Consider the following 18,271-nt stretch of genomic DNA (forward strand, 5'->3'; position numbering starts at 1 on the left):
CTTTCAGTGCAGAGATGACCAATCTGTACTCAGTGGTGGTTCTACACTGAGTTACTCCCTGGGCGACACCCCCTTGAGCGCCCCACCCCCCCCCAAAAAAAAACCCACAAAATTTTGCACAAACAGCCATTATTTATTATTATTATTATTATTAATATTAATATTATTATTATTAATATTTTAGAAGTTCCCCTGAAATTGCAATTGGAATTGACATCAATGGATCACAGGCGACAATATACAGTGGAGAAAATAAATATTTGAGACACTGTAGATTTTGCAAGTTTTCCCACCTATCGTAAGTACACAGAATCTAAAAAAAAAATCCAGAAAATCACATTGTATGATTTTTAAATAATTCATTTGCATTTTGTTGCATGAAATAAGTATTTGATCACCTACCAACCAGCAAGAATTCTATCTCTCACAGACCTGTTTGTTTTTCTTTAAGAAGCCCTCCTATTCTGCACTCTTTACCTGTATTAATTGCACCTGTTTGAACTCGTTACCTGTATAAAAGACACCTGTTCACACACTCAATCAATCACACTTCAACCTATCCACCATGGCCAAGACCAAAGAACTGTCTAAGGACACCAGTGACAAAATTGTAGACATGCACAAGGCTGGGATGGGACTACAGGACAACAGGCGAGCAGCTTGGTGGGAAAACAACAACTATTGGCATAATTATTAGAAGATGGTAGAAACACAAGATGACTATCAGTCATCCTCGGTCTGGGGCTCCATGCAAGATCTCACCTTGTGGGGTAAGGATGATTCTGAGAAAGCCCAGAACTACATGGGATGACATGGTCAATGACCTGAAGAGAGCTGGGACCACAGTCACAAAGATTTCAATTAGTAACAGACTATGCTGTGTAGTAAGTCCCCTCAGCTGCTCCTTTGTTTGCACTCAGGGTCACCAGATGCATGTTGAACTGGCACAGGTTTTACGCCGGATGTCCTTCCTGACACAACTCCACATTACATGGAGAAATGTGGCAGGGGTGGGATTTGAACCCGGAACCTTCTGCACTGAAACCAAGCACATTAACCACTTGGCCACCACCCCTGCTAGTAAGGCACTATGCTGTTATGGTTTAAAATCCTGCAGCACACCCAGGCCCCCCTGTTAGCCTGACAATTTCTGACCATTTGGAGTACAATTTTATGGTGAAATTAGATGTTGTGTTTAAGACCAAATTATTGTTGTATAGGCATATCAACTTAGCAAGCATCATAGCAAGAAGGCTAATAACTCGTTACCTGTATGAAAAACCCCTGTCCACACACTCAATCACTCACACTCCAACCCATAGCCAAGACCATTGTTCTTAGAAACTGCTGGTACATGCAATGTAATTTAAAACCTGAAAAACGACACATACAGCACCTGCGGACCAAGTGAGGAACTGAAAATATTAGCTATTTTTAAATCTTGTTTCCATGTTGAATACAGACAGTGTACTGCACATTAGTAGCATGATAAACATGCGTGATAAACTATCTGTGTGTGAGTGAGATGGAGCAACTGACTGTGCGGTTGTCAATGACATCAAACAGCAAGATCTGGTCCCAACTTTATGAACTTTGGCCAAAGCATACTCACCACCTAGCAGACATACCGGTTCTTGTATCAGCTGTACTGCTGCCAATGAAATTCGCCAAAAATAAATGAATACAAAATTGACGTGCCTGATTTCAGCATGCAGGCGGGGATGATAAACTGTGTTTTTTTGTTTGTTTTTTTAATGGGGCCTAATTGACTTTAGCCCACTAACCAACCCAGACATTAACTGTCCCCTCCCCTTTCTCTCACTCTGTGTACCTCTCAGCAAGCAAGGGCACCTGTGCAGCTGCAGGGGGCGCCAATTTGGCAATTCCACACACAGTGACAAGAAAACTGCTTTACGGTGGAGATTTTTTTTTTTTCATTTCATTCATTTATTTCATTCATAAAACAAAAAAAAAATCAAAACACAATAATAGCCACTATTACCATATTATCATGAATGCAAAGGAGCAGAAAGAAGCAACTTCTAATATCTGCCCCATGCCTTTTTTTTTTTTTAGCACTCATGCATGGGTGGCGCCGCCCCAGACGGTTGCCCGGTTCACCCGTACCAAAAACCGCTGCTGTCTGCACTTTATGGTAGTGGGGGGGTGCAGATGGAAACAAACTGTTCTTGTGTCTTGAGGTTTTGGTCCTGATGGACCTCAGCCTCTTGCCAGAGGGGAAGATGACCTGGGTGAGAGGGATCGGACACAATCTTCCTTGTTCACCTCAGGGCCCTGGAGGTATATAGGTCCTGTAGGGATGGCAGACCTAGCTGTTGGCCCCTAGCTGTTTTATATTTTATTTTTTTGTGTTAAATTGACACAGTACAGACACACATGTGTATTGTCTGTGTATAAATATTTGAACTTTTTATTCAGATTTATATATATATATATATATATATATATATATATATATATATATATATAGTGTTAATTTAACTCAAACATACTCTGCAGCCCCTGTCTTACTTTTTGTGTTAACAGAATGCATGCATCTATCTCTCTATCTCTATCTCTCTATCTCTATCTCTCTATCTATCTCTATCTATCTATCTATGTGTGTGTGTGAAATATTTGAACTTCTTGTTCTGATGTTACTCTCCTACTTCTGAATCACAGCATTATTATAGCTCAACACTGCGTGTCTGCTCAAAATGATCATGACATACATCCTTCCAAACAATTTCTGAGACTTCAATTTGGTTTTGAAAAGAATTACTGCACCTTTTGTGAATGTGAAATTGAGAGTGTTGATCACTTTTTTTTTGACTGTGTATTTGTGAATGTTTTTCTGGGAGGACTTCTGTTTCTGGTGTTTATCAAAATTAGCATTTCCGTCTCATTTGGGCAAAGAGGCTGTCTTATTTGGTATAGCTGTAGATGATAGACTGCAAAATTTAGCTTTGAATGTTTTGTTAATGATGGGGAAATTTTTTTATTTACAAAAAATATATGAAGGCCAAACTTCAATGTTTTTCGCAAAGAGCTTTGTATATTCTTTCATTCACTTTAATTTATGAAGAAGAAAAATGGTATTAATGAAAAACCCCTAGAGTATATGTAACTACTTATTCCAATTTGTTTTTTTTTCTATCCTTACCATCCCCACCCCCACTCAGCGAATGCGGTTTCCTGTGTGTTTTGTTTGTGTTATCAATGTTGTTGAACTGTCAATAAAGTTCCCCAAGTGGACGCATGAAGCTTCGATCACGAAACCACTGTGAAAACATTTGACCAAAAAGCTTCAATGCTTCAAATGCTATCTTACAGCCAGAAAGCTTCAATGTTTCAAATGCTTCACTTTACATCCGCTTTGACTGAGTACGTCTTGTTGTTAATGGAATGTATTTGATTATATTTGTCAGCAACATCGAATATAATAGCTCTGAACGTGAAAAAGAAAGAATTATGGGTCAAGATACAGAGAACATTGATTAAAAACATTGAGAGCGGAACTGGAATCGGATAGTTGGTTCGTCCGTCAGAACAGAAATCATCGATGCACCTCATCTCAACGAGAACACAGAACACCTTGGAGCTGAAGAATGTTCATGTATCAGTGATATCTGTAACTCATAAGAAAAGGTATGTTTATACTTTCATTTAAAAACTATCATTGTTATAACATACAGTCCTTTAGGCGAAAACTATAGCATACGGTTAGCATTTAGCTTGACAAACTGTTTTTCCGCTAACCAGGCTCCAGCATAGACACGGACCATTCGTAGACAAAAAAACAAAACGACATTCATAGATACAACCCGCAGAATTCATAGACAAAAAAGACAAGACCATTCATAGACACCAAAACTACAATTCCAATGACGTTGAACGTTGTGTGAAATGTAAATAAAAACAGAATAGCTACAATGATTTGCAAATCCTCTTCAACCTATATTCAATTGAATACACCACAAAGACAAGATATTTAATGTTCAAACTGATAAACTTTATTGTTTTTGTGCAAATATTTGCTCATTTTGAAATGAATGCCTGCAAGACATTTCAAAAAAGCTGGACAGTTGTATGTTTACCACTGTGTTACATCGCCCTTCTAACAACACTCAGTAAGCATTTGGGAACTGAGGACACTAAGTGTGTGTGTGTGTGTGTGTGATTGGGTATAAAAGGAGCATCTCCAAAAGTCTCAGCCATTCACAAGCAAAGATGGGATGAGGATCACCACTTTGTGAACAAGTGGGTGAAAAAATAGTCCAACAGTTTAAGAACAATGTTTCTCAATGTTCAGTTGCAAGGAATTTAGGGATTCCATCAGCTACAGTCCATAATATAATCAGAAGACTCAGAGAATCTGGAGAACATTATACATGTAAGCGGTAAGGCCGAAATCCAATGTTGAATGCCCGTGACCTTCGACCCCTCAGGTGGCACTGCATTAAAAACCGACATCACTGTGTAAAGGATCTTACCGTGTGGACTCAGAAACACTTCAGAAAACCATTGTCATTTAACACAGTTTGTCGCTACATCTACAAGTGCAAGTTAAAACTCTACCATGCAAAAGTCATACATCAACAACATCCAGAAACGTTGATGCCTTCTCTTGGCCCAGGCTCATTTGAAATGGACAGAAACAAAGTGGAAAGGTGTGCTGTTGTCTGAGTCCACATTTCAAATTGTTCTTGGAAATCAAATCTTTTGTCCGAAGGACACGACATTCATGATTTCCAAAAACAACTTGAAATGTGGACTCATCAGACCACAGCACACCTTTCCACTTTGCGTCTGTCCATTTCAAGTGAGCTTGGGCCCAGAGAAGGCATCAACGTTTCTGGATGTTGTTGATGTATGACTTTTGCATGGTAGAGTTTTAACTTGCACTTGTAGATGTGGTGACAAACTGTGGTTTTCTGAAGTGTTCCTAAACCCATGCGGTAAGATCCTTTACACAATGATATCGGTTTTTAATGCAGTGCCGCCTGAGGGATCGAAGGTCATGGGCATTCAATGTTTGTTTTCGGCCTTGCCACTTACATGTACAAAATTCTCCAGATTCACTGAAACGTCTGATTATATTATGGACTGTAGATGATGGAATCCCTAAATTCCTTGCAATTGAACATTGAGAAATGTTCTTAAACTGTTGGACTATTTTTTGACTTCTGTTTTATTGCAGACAATAGAAACCCAAGATATTTCATGTTCTGTATGGCCAACTTCATTTGATTTAATATACAGTACATAGATTCCTGCATTTCAGGTCTGCACCACATTTCAAGAAAAAAAACTTGGAACACTAAAGCATTTACAGCTTTGTAATGTTGCCATTCTTTCTCACAACACAAAAGATATTTGGAACAACAAACAGAGGAGGTATAAATCCACAACCTAAATGGACCACAAATGTTTCTAATCAAGGTGTTATGGATCTGCACTAACAAAATAAACCATAACAGGGCAGCAACCACAAGCATCCACAGAAGACATAAAATCCAGTTAAGTGTGACGTAACGCATCATGTGATTTTCAACTTCCGGGTTCAAACAAAAAAGGTGCGCTCTCATTAACATTGAGAACTGCACTGAGACACTGTGATCAAGCTGCACTTAAACCGTTGCACACCGACAAAAGCATTAATATTGCAACATAAAACTCTTTGTATATTGTGCCTAAAACTCTCCTGGATATATTAACTGGGTTTTTAGACATTGTTATTGTTTGTTTTATGTTAAAATGCCAGAACCTCAGGTCGTTTCTCCATTATTTTCAATGGGAGTTGCTGTGAGCTGTGATCGCTTCCTGTTCATGTCTTTCGGGGGAAGTGAAGTTTGCTCTTTAACGTCCTGTTTATTGTCCTTTACATATTGTCCTCTTTGTTCCAGAGTAATATATATAAGATATCTGAAATTTGGTTTGCGTTTATTAAATTCCATGCAGGTTAAATGCAGCAGACACAAATTATTTGGAATATTTGTTTTAGCAAGTTTTCAGGGTCTCATGGATGCAGTCTCTTATTAATGTGATGAAAAGCATAAAAAAATTACATTTTAGTAGTACAGTAGAACCTTGATTTCCGAGTTTAATTTGTTCGGTGACTAAGCTCATAAACCAATCTGCTCATATTTCAAACGAATTTCCCCCATTGAAAATAACTAAAATAATTTTAATCCATTCCAGCCTTGTAAAGCATCCCCAAATCACTCTAAATTATGAAAAAAAAAACAATTTTTTTTTATTAGCAAACATACATGTATATTTTACCTGTGCATAATTAAATATATAAAGTAAAAGGGAAGAAAGTTTTAAGTGTTCTTACCTTAGAAACATGAATGCGGAGAAGGGAGGGAACGAGGTTTGCGCACACTGTAAACACAAACTTAAAAGGATCATACAGATGTAACTTTAATTGTAAACTTACAGGTCTTTTGGATAAAAACCTATCCAAGTAGGTTTGCTTCTGCCTGCCTTTCAAAATGTTGTGGAAATATGACAGACAAGTGTCATTAAAAAGTGCTGAGGCACGACCAGTCTGTGAAACAGCTTCTTCTCCTCTTGTTATATGCATCCTCTGTGGCATTTTTTTTTTTTCCAGAATAATCCAGTTTTGTCACAGTTAAACACTTGTTGCAGGACATAGCCTTCCTTCGCAACAAGTGCAGCAAAATCCGCTGCCTTAACATCCACACTAGAAGCTTCTCCCTCTTCTTCTCTCTGAAATGCGAAACTCAGATTTCCACTTGTATTCCAAACAAAAATATGGACCGAGCGATGGCTCATATTTCAAAAAACCTCGTATGTTGAGGTTCCACTACAATTGTCGACATTGTTTTGTTTGGACCCAGAAACAGATTTATCATGTTATGTGTTACGTCAGAGCTTAACAACAGGATAAAGCATAACCAGGGACCCTACAAGTAAGGACATAACCACCTGTAAAACCTGATACACTTGCCAATCTAAGAGGACACAAGCTGATAGAGCAAAAGTATCCACAAGCAACATACCTTTTACAGATGGCATTTTAGGAGCATGTCAGGGGGATAAAAGCATATCAGACATCCTACACGCAGACCAGAAGACCCACATAAGGGTGCTGGAGAGACACACCCACCCAAGACACGTGAGGGACAAATGACACCTACACTAACAGGACCGACAACACAAAGCATACATGGGACTCCAGACATGACACACAAGGCAGCGGACACATGAGTCAACACAGACACCTGGTGGGAAGGGGCGTGCCCAACACTGACATGCACCTGACCCATAACACCAAAAACAAACCCAGAGGAACCCCTAATTTCCCAGAACAGAACTGACAGAGACTAACAGGGCACGCCCACAACACCTATGTGGTTATATCACTATTGATGAATGATGCCTCTTGATGCAATGTCGTCAAAAATTACGGTTATTCATCTTAGACTTGTGCCCTTGCCCTTTGCACACTGCAATTCCTTCAGATTCCTTGAATTGTCCATTATGTGCTGTAGAAGGAGAAATACGCATATCCCTTCTAATCTTTGAGGAACAGTAATTTTTTTAAACATTTGTTGACAAACGAGATCCTCTCCTCATTTTTGCTACTCACTCAGCTTTTTGTGGGTATTGCTTTTGTACCAAATCATAATTGCAATCACCTGTTTGAATTTTTTTTTTTAACCTCATTACTAGCCTTAAATTGCCCCACTTCAACTTTTAGTAGGGTGTGTTGCAGGCCTTGAATATACAAATGGATGCATATTTACAAATGAAATTAAGTTAACCACACAAAACATGAAATATCTTTGGTTTGTGTGGTCTGCAATGAAATAGAATCCAAAGTAAATCTAAAACCTCTTTCATACCAGGGCCACCGTAGAATTGCGTATTGTGGTGTACTGAGTACGTTGAGTTAAGCAGCTCTACACCTAGTTTAAACAGCTCTCCGCCAAGTTTTTGCTCCCTATGCAACAGTATGCTGAGGGCCACATGAGGTGGATGCAAAAAATTAAACCTATTTAATTTTAAACCTGTTTAATTTTTTCGGCGTAGAGCACTGGACGCAGAAAGTACGCAGTTTTTAAGCAAGTCGACACAACACTCCGCAACTGTTTGTAAATCTACACAACACTGCACTACTGTACACCAAGCTTCCGCAATTCTACACGCCAGGGCGAAAAATGCTTTTATCAGTACATACCTGGATTGATGGATTTTATTCATCCTGCTGGACTTTGCTGTCATTGAAGCTTTAAAACCATGGAAGAAGAGGCGAGCCAAGCTTCCACGTTCAGAGGACATGTCCACGTCCACTCCTCACAGACCGATCACCAGCAGGAGGACACGTCCACCATTCACTTCTCACAGCGGAATGCACACGTGACCACCAGAAGCAGTTCTGCTTTGCTTCACTTTTCACCTCCTCCAGTTCTGTCACGATTGTGGCACGTTAATAAAATTAAAAAAGCCAGGCGTGGACAGTGAGGGCTACATACGTGACAGTAAGCAACTGAAGGCAAGACTAGGAACGCAATCACATACAACCCCTGGCAAAAATTATGGAATCACCGGCCTCGGAGAATGTTCATTCAGTTGTTTAATTTTGTAGAAAAAAGCAGATCACAGACATGACACAAAACTAAAGTCATTTCAAATGGCAACTTTCTGGCTTTAAGAAACACTATAAGAAATCAAGAAAAAAAACTGTGGCAGTCAGTAACGGTTACTTTTTTAGACCAAGCAGAGGGAAAAAAATATGGACTCACTCAATTCTGAGGAATAAATTATGGAATCACCCTGTAAATTTTCATCCCCAAAACTAACACCTGCATCAAATCAGATCTGTTCGTTAGTCTGCATCTAAAAAGGAGTGATCACACCTTGGAGAGCTGTTGCACCAAGTGGACTGACATGAATCATGGCTCTAACACGAGAGATGCCAATTGAAACAAAGGAGAGGATTATCAAACTCTTAAAAGAGGGTAAATCATCACGCAGTGTTGCAAAAGATGTTGGTTGTTCACAGTCAGCTGTGTCTAAACTCTGGACCAAATACAAACAACATGGGAAGGTTGTTAAAGGCAAACATACTGGTAGACCAAGGAAGACATCAAAGCGTCAAGACAGAAAACTTAAAGCAATATGTCTCAAAAATCGAAAATGCACAACAAAACAAATGAGGAACGAATGGGAGGAAACTGGAGTCAATGTCTGTGACCGAACTGTAAGAAACTGCCTAAAGGAAATGGGATTTACATACAGAAAAGCTAAACGAAAGCCATCATTAACACCTAAACAGAAAAAAACAAGGTTACAATGGGCTAAGGAAAAGCAATCGTGGACTGTGGATAACTGGATGAAAGTCATATTCAGTGATGAATCTCGAATCTGCATTGGGCAAGGTGATGATGCTGGAACTTTTGTTTGGTGCCGTTCCATACATAGACTACACCAAAGCTGAACAGTTTTCCAGCGTACTCCAGATGCATCACAATGCAACTGTATGCAAGCCTGGAATGAAAGGGGCTTAAGAATCTTAAGAATTTTTTTGTTTGTTTGTTTGTTTGTTTTTGGCAATTACTTGTTTTTTTCAACTTTTTCTGATGTGGGTTTATAATTCAAGTGAAGGAACTTTGTCTTTGTGATCTTTCCCCTGCATTGGTCTATTGCTGAGTGTCAGTGTAATTTAAATGAACTAACATTTATCTTTGTGATGTATTACAGCAGTGAATTATACAGATCGGTGACGAAATGCCTCTTCCAAGGACCGTGCCTCCACTGCGCAAGCTACTGAGCTCCAGCCAACGCCATCAGCTGCTGCTGCCCCCCACCACTCCTCTCACTGTGCCCAGGGCTATGATTCAGAATCCTTACAGGCGGCCTGGCCAGCCCAAAGACAACACGCCACCATGGAAGAACATTAACTTTGACTTTAAAAAGGGTGTGGAGGGGATAAAGAAGCATTTCAAGCTACTTGGAAAAGAGTTGCTTGCACCCTTAACTGGTCCAGAAGGCAAAGAACTTCTTGAGCACATGCTGGAGCAGAACCGAGTGATATGGGAGTTTAGAGGTCCAGAGAGCCTGGAGCAATGGATAGTGTCCTCAGATAGCGAAATAGGAGGGCAAAGTGAGGTCTACTTGAAGCTTGGCAGAAACAATAATACATGTTTACTGTACGGGACACTAAACTCCACTCCTCCAAAAGATGGTGAAACTCGCTACAGTGGTTACTGCACCATGCGTTCAAAGCAAACACTGGTAAGTGCTTACAGCTGATGTTAGTTAATGTTAATGTTTGTGTAATCCAATATTTACTTTTTACCAGAATGTTAACACTATGGGCTGATATTTAATTTTATATTGCCTGGAAAAACAACAACAACAAAAAAAAAAACAGCCAGAGGAAAAAAAAAAAGTGCTTTACTTATGAACTACATTAAATTTTTTTGCCTAGGCTTCCTTTGATAGGAAGAAGCATTATGATTGGTCCTACTTCAACACCCTGCATTTGCGCATACGTGGAGATGGGCGTCCATGGATGATCTACATCACACCAGAAACATACTACACTCACCACAAAGATGACATGTACAATTATTTCATCTATACCAGAGGAGGACCCTACTGGCAAGATGTCAAGGTAAGCGGGCTCGTACAATAGTCGATAGAAATAGCTTACATTTTATTGGCCTGTTTTGAGGAAAAATGGATTAATTCTGAGTAGGTATTCCCAAAGTTTGTTGTTTTTGCTCATCAGATTTGATTTACTCATTTGCAGATCCCTTTCTCCAAGTTCTTTCTTACACATCGTGGGAGGGTTCAGGATGGCCAGTATAATCTCTGGCTGGACAAGGTAGAACACAAGTCCTACTACTTCAACATTCTGACTTTGTGAAACACCTAAAAAAAATTAAGCATTTTAGTTTATGGTCATGTAGATATTAAATGGAAAATTCACTTTTTATTTTGAAACATTTGTTTTGAGACCTCTGAGCATGTCTTCCCTGGTGATGGGCTCTGGACCAATTTTGCAAATTACAGAGGCTCTAAAACATTCCAAAAAACAGTGTTTTGAGTTTCCACCACTAATTTACAGTACTGACAGATATCCCCAGCCACACATTCTGTACTTTCTTGAATTATTTTTTTCCTTCCATGGTTACTGAATGGTAAGTTGAGGCTCACTAACCACCCAGAAGGTGGCAAACATGTTTAAGGGATATTGCATAGAAAAAATGCAGTTGCTTTTACGGTTGCTGTTATTTCAAAATTAACCATGTCTAATGACTTTAATGTCATTATGTGCTTTTTAAAATTTAGTGACTTGCCAAATGATAGCATTAGTTTCCAGTTGTTGCTTATGCAAGGCCAGTCTTTTTTTTTTTTTTTTTTAAACCCCTTTGCTATTACCAGTGCAGGAATAATTCTGTCATTTCACAAACACTGGGTGTAGCCAATACAACAAATCTGAATGTCCTGAAATGGAAAGAAGCCAGGCATCAAATGGGTCAACCAAGAAAAACAGCCAAAGACCATTGATTTCTATTCAGAATAGAATAGAATTTATTATTATCATTGTACATGACACCAGAAAAAAAATACTGTGCATGACAATGAAATTAAAAACAATCTCTTATAAGCACAATTAAAATAAATAAATAAATAAAATAAATAACCCTAAAAAATTCTACATAAAACCTAGTTAAAAACACCCAATCGCAATCATAAAATGGCAGGTCCAGCAGCATTCAATGCACAAATAGCTCTTCCCACAAAGCTATTTTTAAGTCTGTTTGTTCTGGCCTTAAGTGCCCTGTATCGTCTTCAATCTACTAGATGGTGGATGCAGCCCGTGAGCTGTTGCCAGGCAGCTGCCATCTTGCTTAGCATTACTACGGGTCATCAGGCATTAGATTACATACAAATTGTTGATGCGCTGACTTAAACTTGGGTTAAAGTGATCTGAAAATGCCATTTTGTGCAGCGTTCAGGTGCAGCAACAAGCTGTCAAAGGATTGTGGTGTGAGCTTTCATAAGTGAGTATTATATGTATTATTAGCTGTAGGGGAAAGATGTCTTTTAGGATATGTTGAAATTATCACTTGTGGATAATGTTACCTCGAATAATGGGGGCACCACCTATGACTGAATGATATTATAACAATGTTACAATATCAATGATTTTAGGGATTTTAGTCAATAGGAAATATTAAATCAGTCTCTAATCTTAGTCGTGAGTCCTACAGGTAAACCATACAAACCACAGACAACTTCATATGTTTAAACATTTATTTAACTCGGTCAGGAGTTGAATAACAGGACATATCACAGTAAGGCAATTTATGATGACGAAGTTCAGTGAACAATTATTATATGACATTTATGTAATTTGGTTTAGTTGAGGGAGTTTAAGAATGAATTCCGTCCTAATCAGCAGGGGATTTTCTTTGGTATTTAGTAACGTGAGATATTGTTAATGACAGGGAATAGAATTAAATAAAGCCACTCTGCTTATTTCTGATACACAAAACCCAGGTCTTACTTGGATGTGCAGTGCAGATAGGATCTCTGTGAGGTCAGATGCTGGGAGCCGTCTCGTTTCCAGTCGATGAATCGTCCGTCTGCAACAGCTGCTTCAGGGACCTTGGTAAAAAGGGACTCTGCCAGTCACCGCGCCCGGTTTCGTTGGTTACCAGGGGTGGCTTAAGTTGTTAGGTTGTGCCTTTGATGGCGTTTCGATTCGCTGTCGGCTCGAGCTGACCTGGATGTATCTATCTCTGCAGCGCTTGTCATCTGGAATTGTCAGAATAAAGGTTTGAGTGTCTTTATTCTGTATTCGCCAAAAATAAAAATTTGTCTTTCGTCGTCGTCTTTGGAAGCCAGGTCAAATCAAAAACTCGATACAAAAATAGTTGACTTTGTAAGAAAAATGTTCACTTGATGAATTTGGAGTTTAAGAAGGAAAAGGTTTTAACTTGAAAAATCAAAGGAATGTTAACTGTGCTTACGTGCTTAACTTTGCAAAAGTTGAGTAAAAGTTATTTGTAGAAAAAGGAAAAAGTAATTTCTTGTTTCGCACACAGAATAAATCAATTCAACACGTGGTTGCAAGAACAAAGGATTGTAAAATTGGATGTCGAAGGCGAGCGTCTCCAGACCCAAGGAAAAAGAAAGATGCAGAAGGAAGAGTCGGCGCATAAGAGAGCGAGTTCCCCGGGGGCGCATGTTTATAAAGGGTTAAAAGCTCCACGCCCAAGAATTCTGGGTACTGTAGTTTTTCCGCGTTTCTTTGTCTTCTTTAATAATAAATCAGTGTCTACGAGGTCTATTAGAAAAGTATCCGACCTTATTATTTTTTTCAAAAACTATATGGATTTGAATCACGTGCGATTACATCAGACAAGCTTGAACCCTCGTGGGCATGCGAGAGTTTTTTCACGCCTGTCGGTTGCGTCATTCGCCTGTGGGCAGGCTTTGAGTGAGGAGTGGGCCACCCCTCCCGTCTATTTTTTCATTGTTTAGGAATGGCTCAGAGACTGCTGCTTTGCTTGATCAAAATTTTTTCAGAAACTGTAAAGCACATCCGAGTGGACACCATTCGAGAAATTCAGCTGGTTTTCGGTGAAAATTTTAAGGGCTGATGAGAGATTATGGAGTGTTACTGTCGCTTTAAGGACAACCCACGGAGCCGGAGGGCGCGCTGCGCTCCGAGCCGCCGTCGTCAGCCTGTTTCGAGCTGAAAACTTCCAAATTTAAGCCTCTGTTGACCCAGGACATCGTGAGAGAACAGAGAAGTTTCAGAAGAGGTCGGGATCAGCAGTTTATCCGGACATTCCACTGTTAAAGGAGATTTTGTAATGAAAGATGCGTGGACGGATTCGCACGTCGGCAGGCAGCTGCTCATGGCCCGGCGCCACAGAGAAACACCTCCGTTAGAAGCGTTACGGGACAAGTTTGAACATGCCCAGCTGTTAAACAGTTTCTCGGATACTCACTCGACTGAACACCATCGAAGGCCGCCTGAATTTTACGAATGGTTATCAACACGGAGGTGTTTCTCTGTGGCGCCGGGCCATGAGCGGCTGCCTGCCGACGCGTGAATCCGTCTGCACGTCTTTCATTACAAAATCTCCTGCGTTTACACGTAGGCAAGATGTGTTACTGTCATATTTGCATCATTCTTGGCACATTCCTGACATTCTTAATGTGACTTAACGCATCTGAATAGGTTTCTTAATAGTGTGTGTTGGTGTGATTTTCATGGAGCATGTTTTTGGCTGTCAAAAAATCTTCCACGAATGTCACACACCACCCTTATTTCGCCTCATGTCGTGGATGTTGCAGCTGAGCGTGTTCATCTGTCTTGATTTGTGGTGATCCTTAATAGAGCGTGACAGCGTTCTTCTGAAGTGCGCACAATTAAACCCTGCTGCACCGCATTCAGTTTCATTGCTGCAGTATGTTGAAGAAGGACAGTGATGCCAAGTCAGCTAAAAATCTCATTCCAATGCTCCTCAGCGCGCTCCTGCACGTGTTCCACCTGCTGCATGTGCCTGATGTTTGGGAAAATGAGTGAGACAAGAGCCGCGTTAAGCCACACATCTGGCTCTGTCTCCTCCTCCTTTCTGCGCCACTCCACGGCACAGAGCCCAACTAAGCATGCAGTGACAAAGGTCTGCTGTGGATTTTGAGGACAAACTGGAGCAATCTGAATTGTTCAGCAACTGATGGTAGAATGAATATGGGGATGTGTGTGGAGACAATTCGGCTCATTCAAAACATGACAGAACGTAACAATGCGCAACGTAGCGATGCGCTGTTACGCGCAATAGCGCGCAACAACGCAGCACATTATTCTTCACCGTGCATAATGGTTCCTGATAATTCTCCAGCAACATGTGCATTAACCATAACGCGTTGCAGAAGTTCCTGAGGTGACCTGACACCTCTGGCCCAAATCATCACATTCGTGATCAGCGGCCAATAATGTACACTTTGTGGCATTCGTGACTTGCCATCGTTATGTATAAACACAGCGTTAGAGGCATGTGCGTGGTGCTTACGAGGCTGCTAAAAGCCCATTATCCCAGCACCTGGCAGCTATGCAGGACCTGAGAGGCTATTTTTGGAGCGACTGTCCTCTTGCACTCACAATTCCACCTGCTCTTTGTGCTGTACATAAAACAATTATTTTTTAGCAGACAGAGGACTGTTTCATCTGGATGCTTTTTCCCCCTCTTTTCTGCTCCATGTGGAATGTATTTTGAACAGCGTAACTATTTTTAATTTTATAGCTTGATAAAACAGTTCCTAGCTGTTAAGGTATGTCTATGGTTGATTTAATATCTTGTTAATGGATCACATGAGCTCTGCTGTATGTGCGCACTGAGACAGTGACTCATTACGGTCCAAACGAGTATTTAGGCAGAACGCCAGCTCACAAAAGAGTGATTTTTCAGTCAATAATGGAGGAACACAAAGTTAAAATTTGGATGACTTTGTAAAAGTGGCTGTGATTAAAGCCACGGAAGAAACTCCAGTGAAGCCGTGTAAAGCAGCACAGAGCTGTCCAGCAACATAGAACGAGAGCGTGCAAAAGGCCAATTGAAGACATAACACAAAGTTAAAAGTTGTATCACAGTGACTTGTAAGCCGCGGAAAAAATAAATATTTTACATGAGTTGCGGCAGCAGGTGTATATAATTAAAGCAGCTACCTCATTGTGTATGCAGAATGGCAGCGCATGCACAAAAGAGCAATTTTGCAGATATAAACGGATGAACACAAAGTTAAAATTGGGATCACGGTGCGAAAATGACTGTGTTTAAAGCCGCAGAAGAAATTAAGCCAGCGAGCTGCAGATGGAAAGGAAGTCAATGAGGAACACAGGCGGCTGTCCAGAAACACGTCATTCAGTTCTAGCTGGTCTGGTGCATTACAGGTGGACAGCAGCCTGGTGCGCGATGCACACCTGCAGGACTGTACTGGAACATGTATTTTTGGACTGCGTTTAAAAAATGTGACATCTTTAAATGCTGCTGTGAGTAAAAAAAAAAAAACAAGTGTGGGAGGGCTGGAGGATTGGACCAAACCCATGCCTAGACGTGCACCAACATCGCGTTATCATGGCGCTACATGGTTCATATGTGACCTGACGTGGATCATATGCGGTGACACGAGGCACTTGAGGCTGGACGGGGCTCAAATGACAGGTCGGTCGGAGCTCACTAGAGGCTGATACCTGGCACATGTGAGGTACAGAGATGCACAGAGGCGCCTTAGTAGTGAATAGGTGATGGTTTAAAACATGGCTCATTCTTCAAATAATCGCTGACACACCCATGCATGGCTCATTATTCATGGTGTATTATTTGGTGGGACCCAGGCTTTAAGGAGCACTCATTTAAAATGATCCAAATCAGAAAGCTATCTCAAAGGGAGACCTCAGCCACCCTCCCAAGGAAGCCCATTTCAGCCGCTTGCACCCACAGTCTAGTACTTTCGGCAAAAGCCCAACCCTCATGACCATAGGTGAGAGCAGGAACAAAGATTGACCAGTAGATCGAGAGCTTCGCCTTTTGGCTCAGCTCCCTTTTTGTCACAACAGTACGGTTGGGCAAATGCAATACCGTCCCTGCTGCGCCAATTCTCCGGCCAATCTCATGCTCCATTGTACTCTCACTTGTGAACAAGACCCTGAGGTACTTGACTTCCTTCACTTGGGACAAGGCCTCATTCCCTGGGCAAGCATCCATCTGTGTCCTGCTGAGAACCATGGCCTCAGATTTAGAGGTGCTGATCCTCATCCCAGTCACTTCACACTCGGCTGCAAATTGACCCAGTGAGTGATGGTTACAGACTGATGAAGCCAACAGGACCACATCATCTGCAAAAATCAGTGATGAGCCCCTCCTCCCCCCGATTACACTTCGATATCTTGTCTATGAATATCACAAACAGGATTGGTGACAAGGCGCAGCCCTGGCAGAGACCAACCCCCACCGGAAAAGAGTCTGACTTACTGCTGAGGACCCGACCAGATGCAAATCAGGAAACCAGATTAGAATTTGCCAAAAAAGTAGAGATGAGTCACACCTCTTCCAGCTTTTTAATGTTTATTTGGTCTTGTTTCAGAACTTTTGGAGGGAACTCTATGTGAATACTGTGTGTATGTTTGTGTGTTAAGCACAGAGCTTTTTGGTGTCAAGGCAAGAAAGAGTCCTAAGGAATATCTCAGATTACTCCACCATTACCAGCAAAACTGAACTCTTTATTGATCCCAGCAGTTTCTTTTCCTGTCAATCCATCGATTTGAGATGTATGCACAAAGGCAGGAAAAAAAAGTGATCAAATAACCTATACCTCCTCTCTGTTTGCAGCGGTAATAGCTTAAGCATTCATGACATTTGTGTTTGAAAAAAATCTGCATTATTGCCTAAAGTACATGTGGACAGGATCCTGTAAAACTATACCTGTGACGGTCTGCTCAATGTTATTTACCTCATGTCTATGTCAACAGATTAACACCATTGGCTTTACTCTCGGAGATAAAGCGGACGGCCCCTTTCAGCTGGAGATTGATTTCATAGGTGTCACGAAAGATTATGCACACACGGAGGAGTTTGCCTACGAGCTGTACAAGAGGAATCCTGAAGTTTGACAGCAACGCACTGCAGATCTGCTGTCAGTGGATGAAGAACTGTATTATACAGGTGCTATAAATGAAACACTTACAGCTGGCAGTAGAATTAAACAGAGAATCATTAAACAGAAGTACTTAATGGAGAACATGTCTTTATTTAAAACTGAAGAATACAAAAAATAATGGGGTTTTTTTTCATGGCTGTTACTGTTATCCAATAAGTACAACCCCAAATCAGTTGGAATGGAGTGCAATGGAAAATGCAAAAAAAAAAAAGAAAAAAAAAAATGCAGTAATTCACTTAGACTTCTGTTTCTTTGCAGACAGTATGAATTCAAGATATTACATTTTTTTTGTGGTCAACATAATTTGTTAATGTACATCCATTCCTGCATTTAAACCCTGTAACACATTCCATTAAAAGTTGAGAAATCAGCAATTTATTCTTAATGTAAATATTAAATGATCACTTTTTTAGTCATTTTTCTTGAGACAAGTTAGGGGATGGAAATGTGAACATTTCCAATTCACTGAATATGTCTTGGATATCATTTATTAATAAATACAAACAGAAAAGTACTGAATGGCAAATCTGTCAAGTAGCCAGATCTCAAAAAAATT

The 18,271-nt window shown here is 40.4% G+C and overlaps 1 protein-coding gene across 2 annotated transcripts; it reads left to right on the forward strand.

Moving 5' to 3' along the window:
- Positions 1 to 3,357: 3,357 nt before the first annotated feature.
- On the forward strand, positions 3,358 to 17,747 carry ndufaf1 (NADH:ubiquinone oxidoreductase complex assembly factor 1). Of its 2 annotated transcripts, none has more exons than XM_034159336.1 (5): positions 3,358 to 3,648; positions 9,733 to 10,266; positions 10,463 to 10,648; positions 10,787 to 10,861; positions 17,528 to 17,747. In XM_034159336.1, the coding sequence occupies exons 2-5, from the start codon at positions 9,760 to 9,762 to the stop codon at positions 17,666 to 17,668; spliced, it is 909 nt and encodes a 302-aa protein (XP_034015227.1). In that variant the 5' UTR covers positions 3,358 to 3,648; positions 9,733 to 9,759; the 3' UTR covers positions 17,669 to 17,747. The 2 variants fall into 2 exon arrangements, with proteins under 2 accessions (XP_034015227.1, XP_034015226.1); XM_034159335.1 differs by having other exon boundaries at positions 3,359 to 3,648; positions 9,736 to 10,266.
- Positions 17,748 to 18,271: the final 524 nt, after the last annotated feature.

This window comes from Thalassophryne amazonica, chromosome 19 (genome assembly GCF_902500255.1).
Source record: "Thalassophryne amazonica chromosome 19, fThaAma1.1, whole genome shotgun sequence".
Classification (NCBI taxonomy): domain Eukaryota; kingdom Metazoa; phylum Chordata; class Actinopteri; order Batrachoidiformes; family Batrachoididae; genus Thalassophryne; species Thalassophryne amazonica.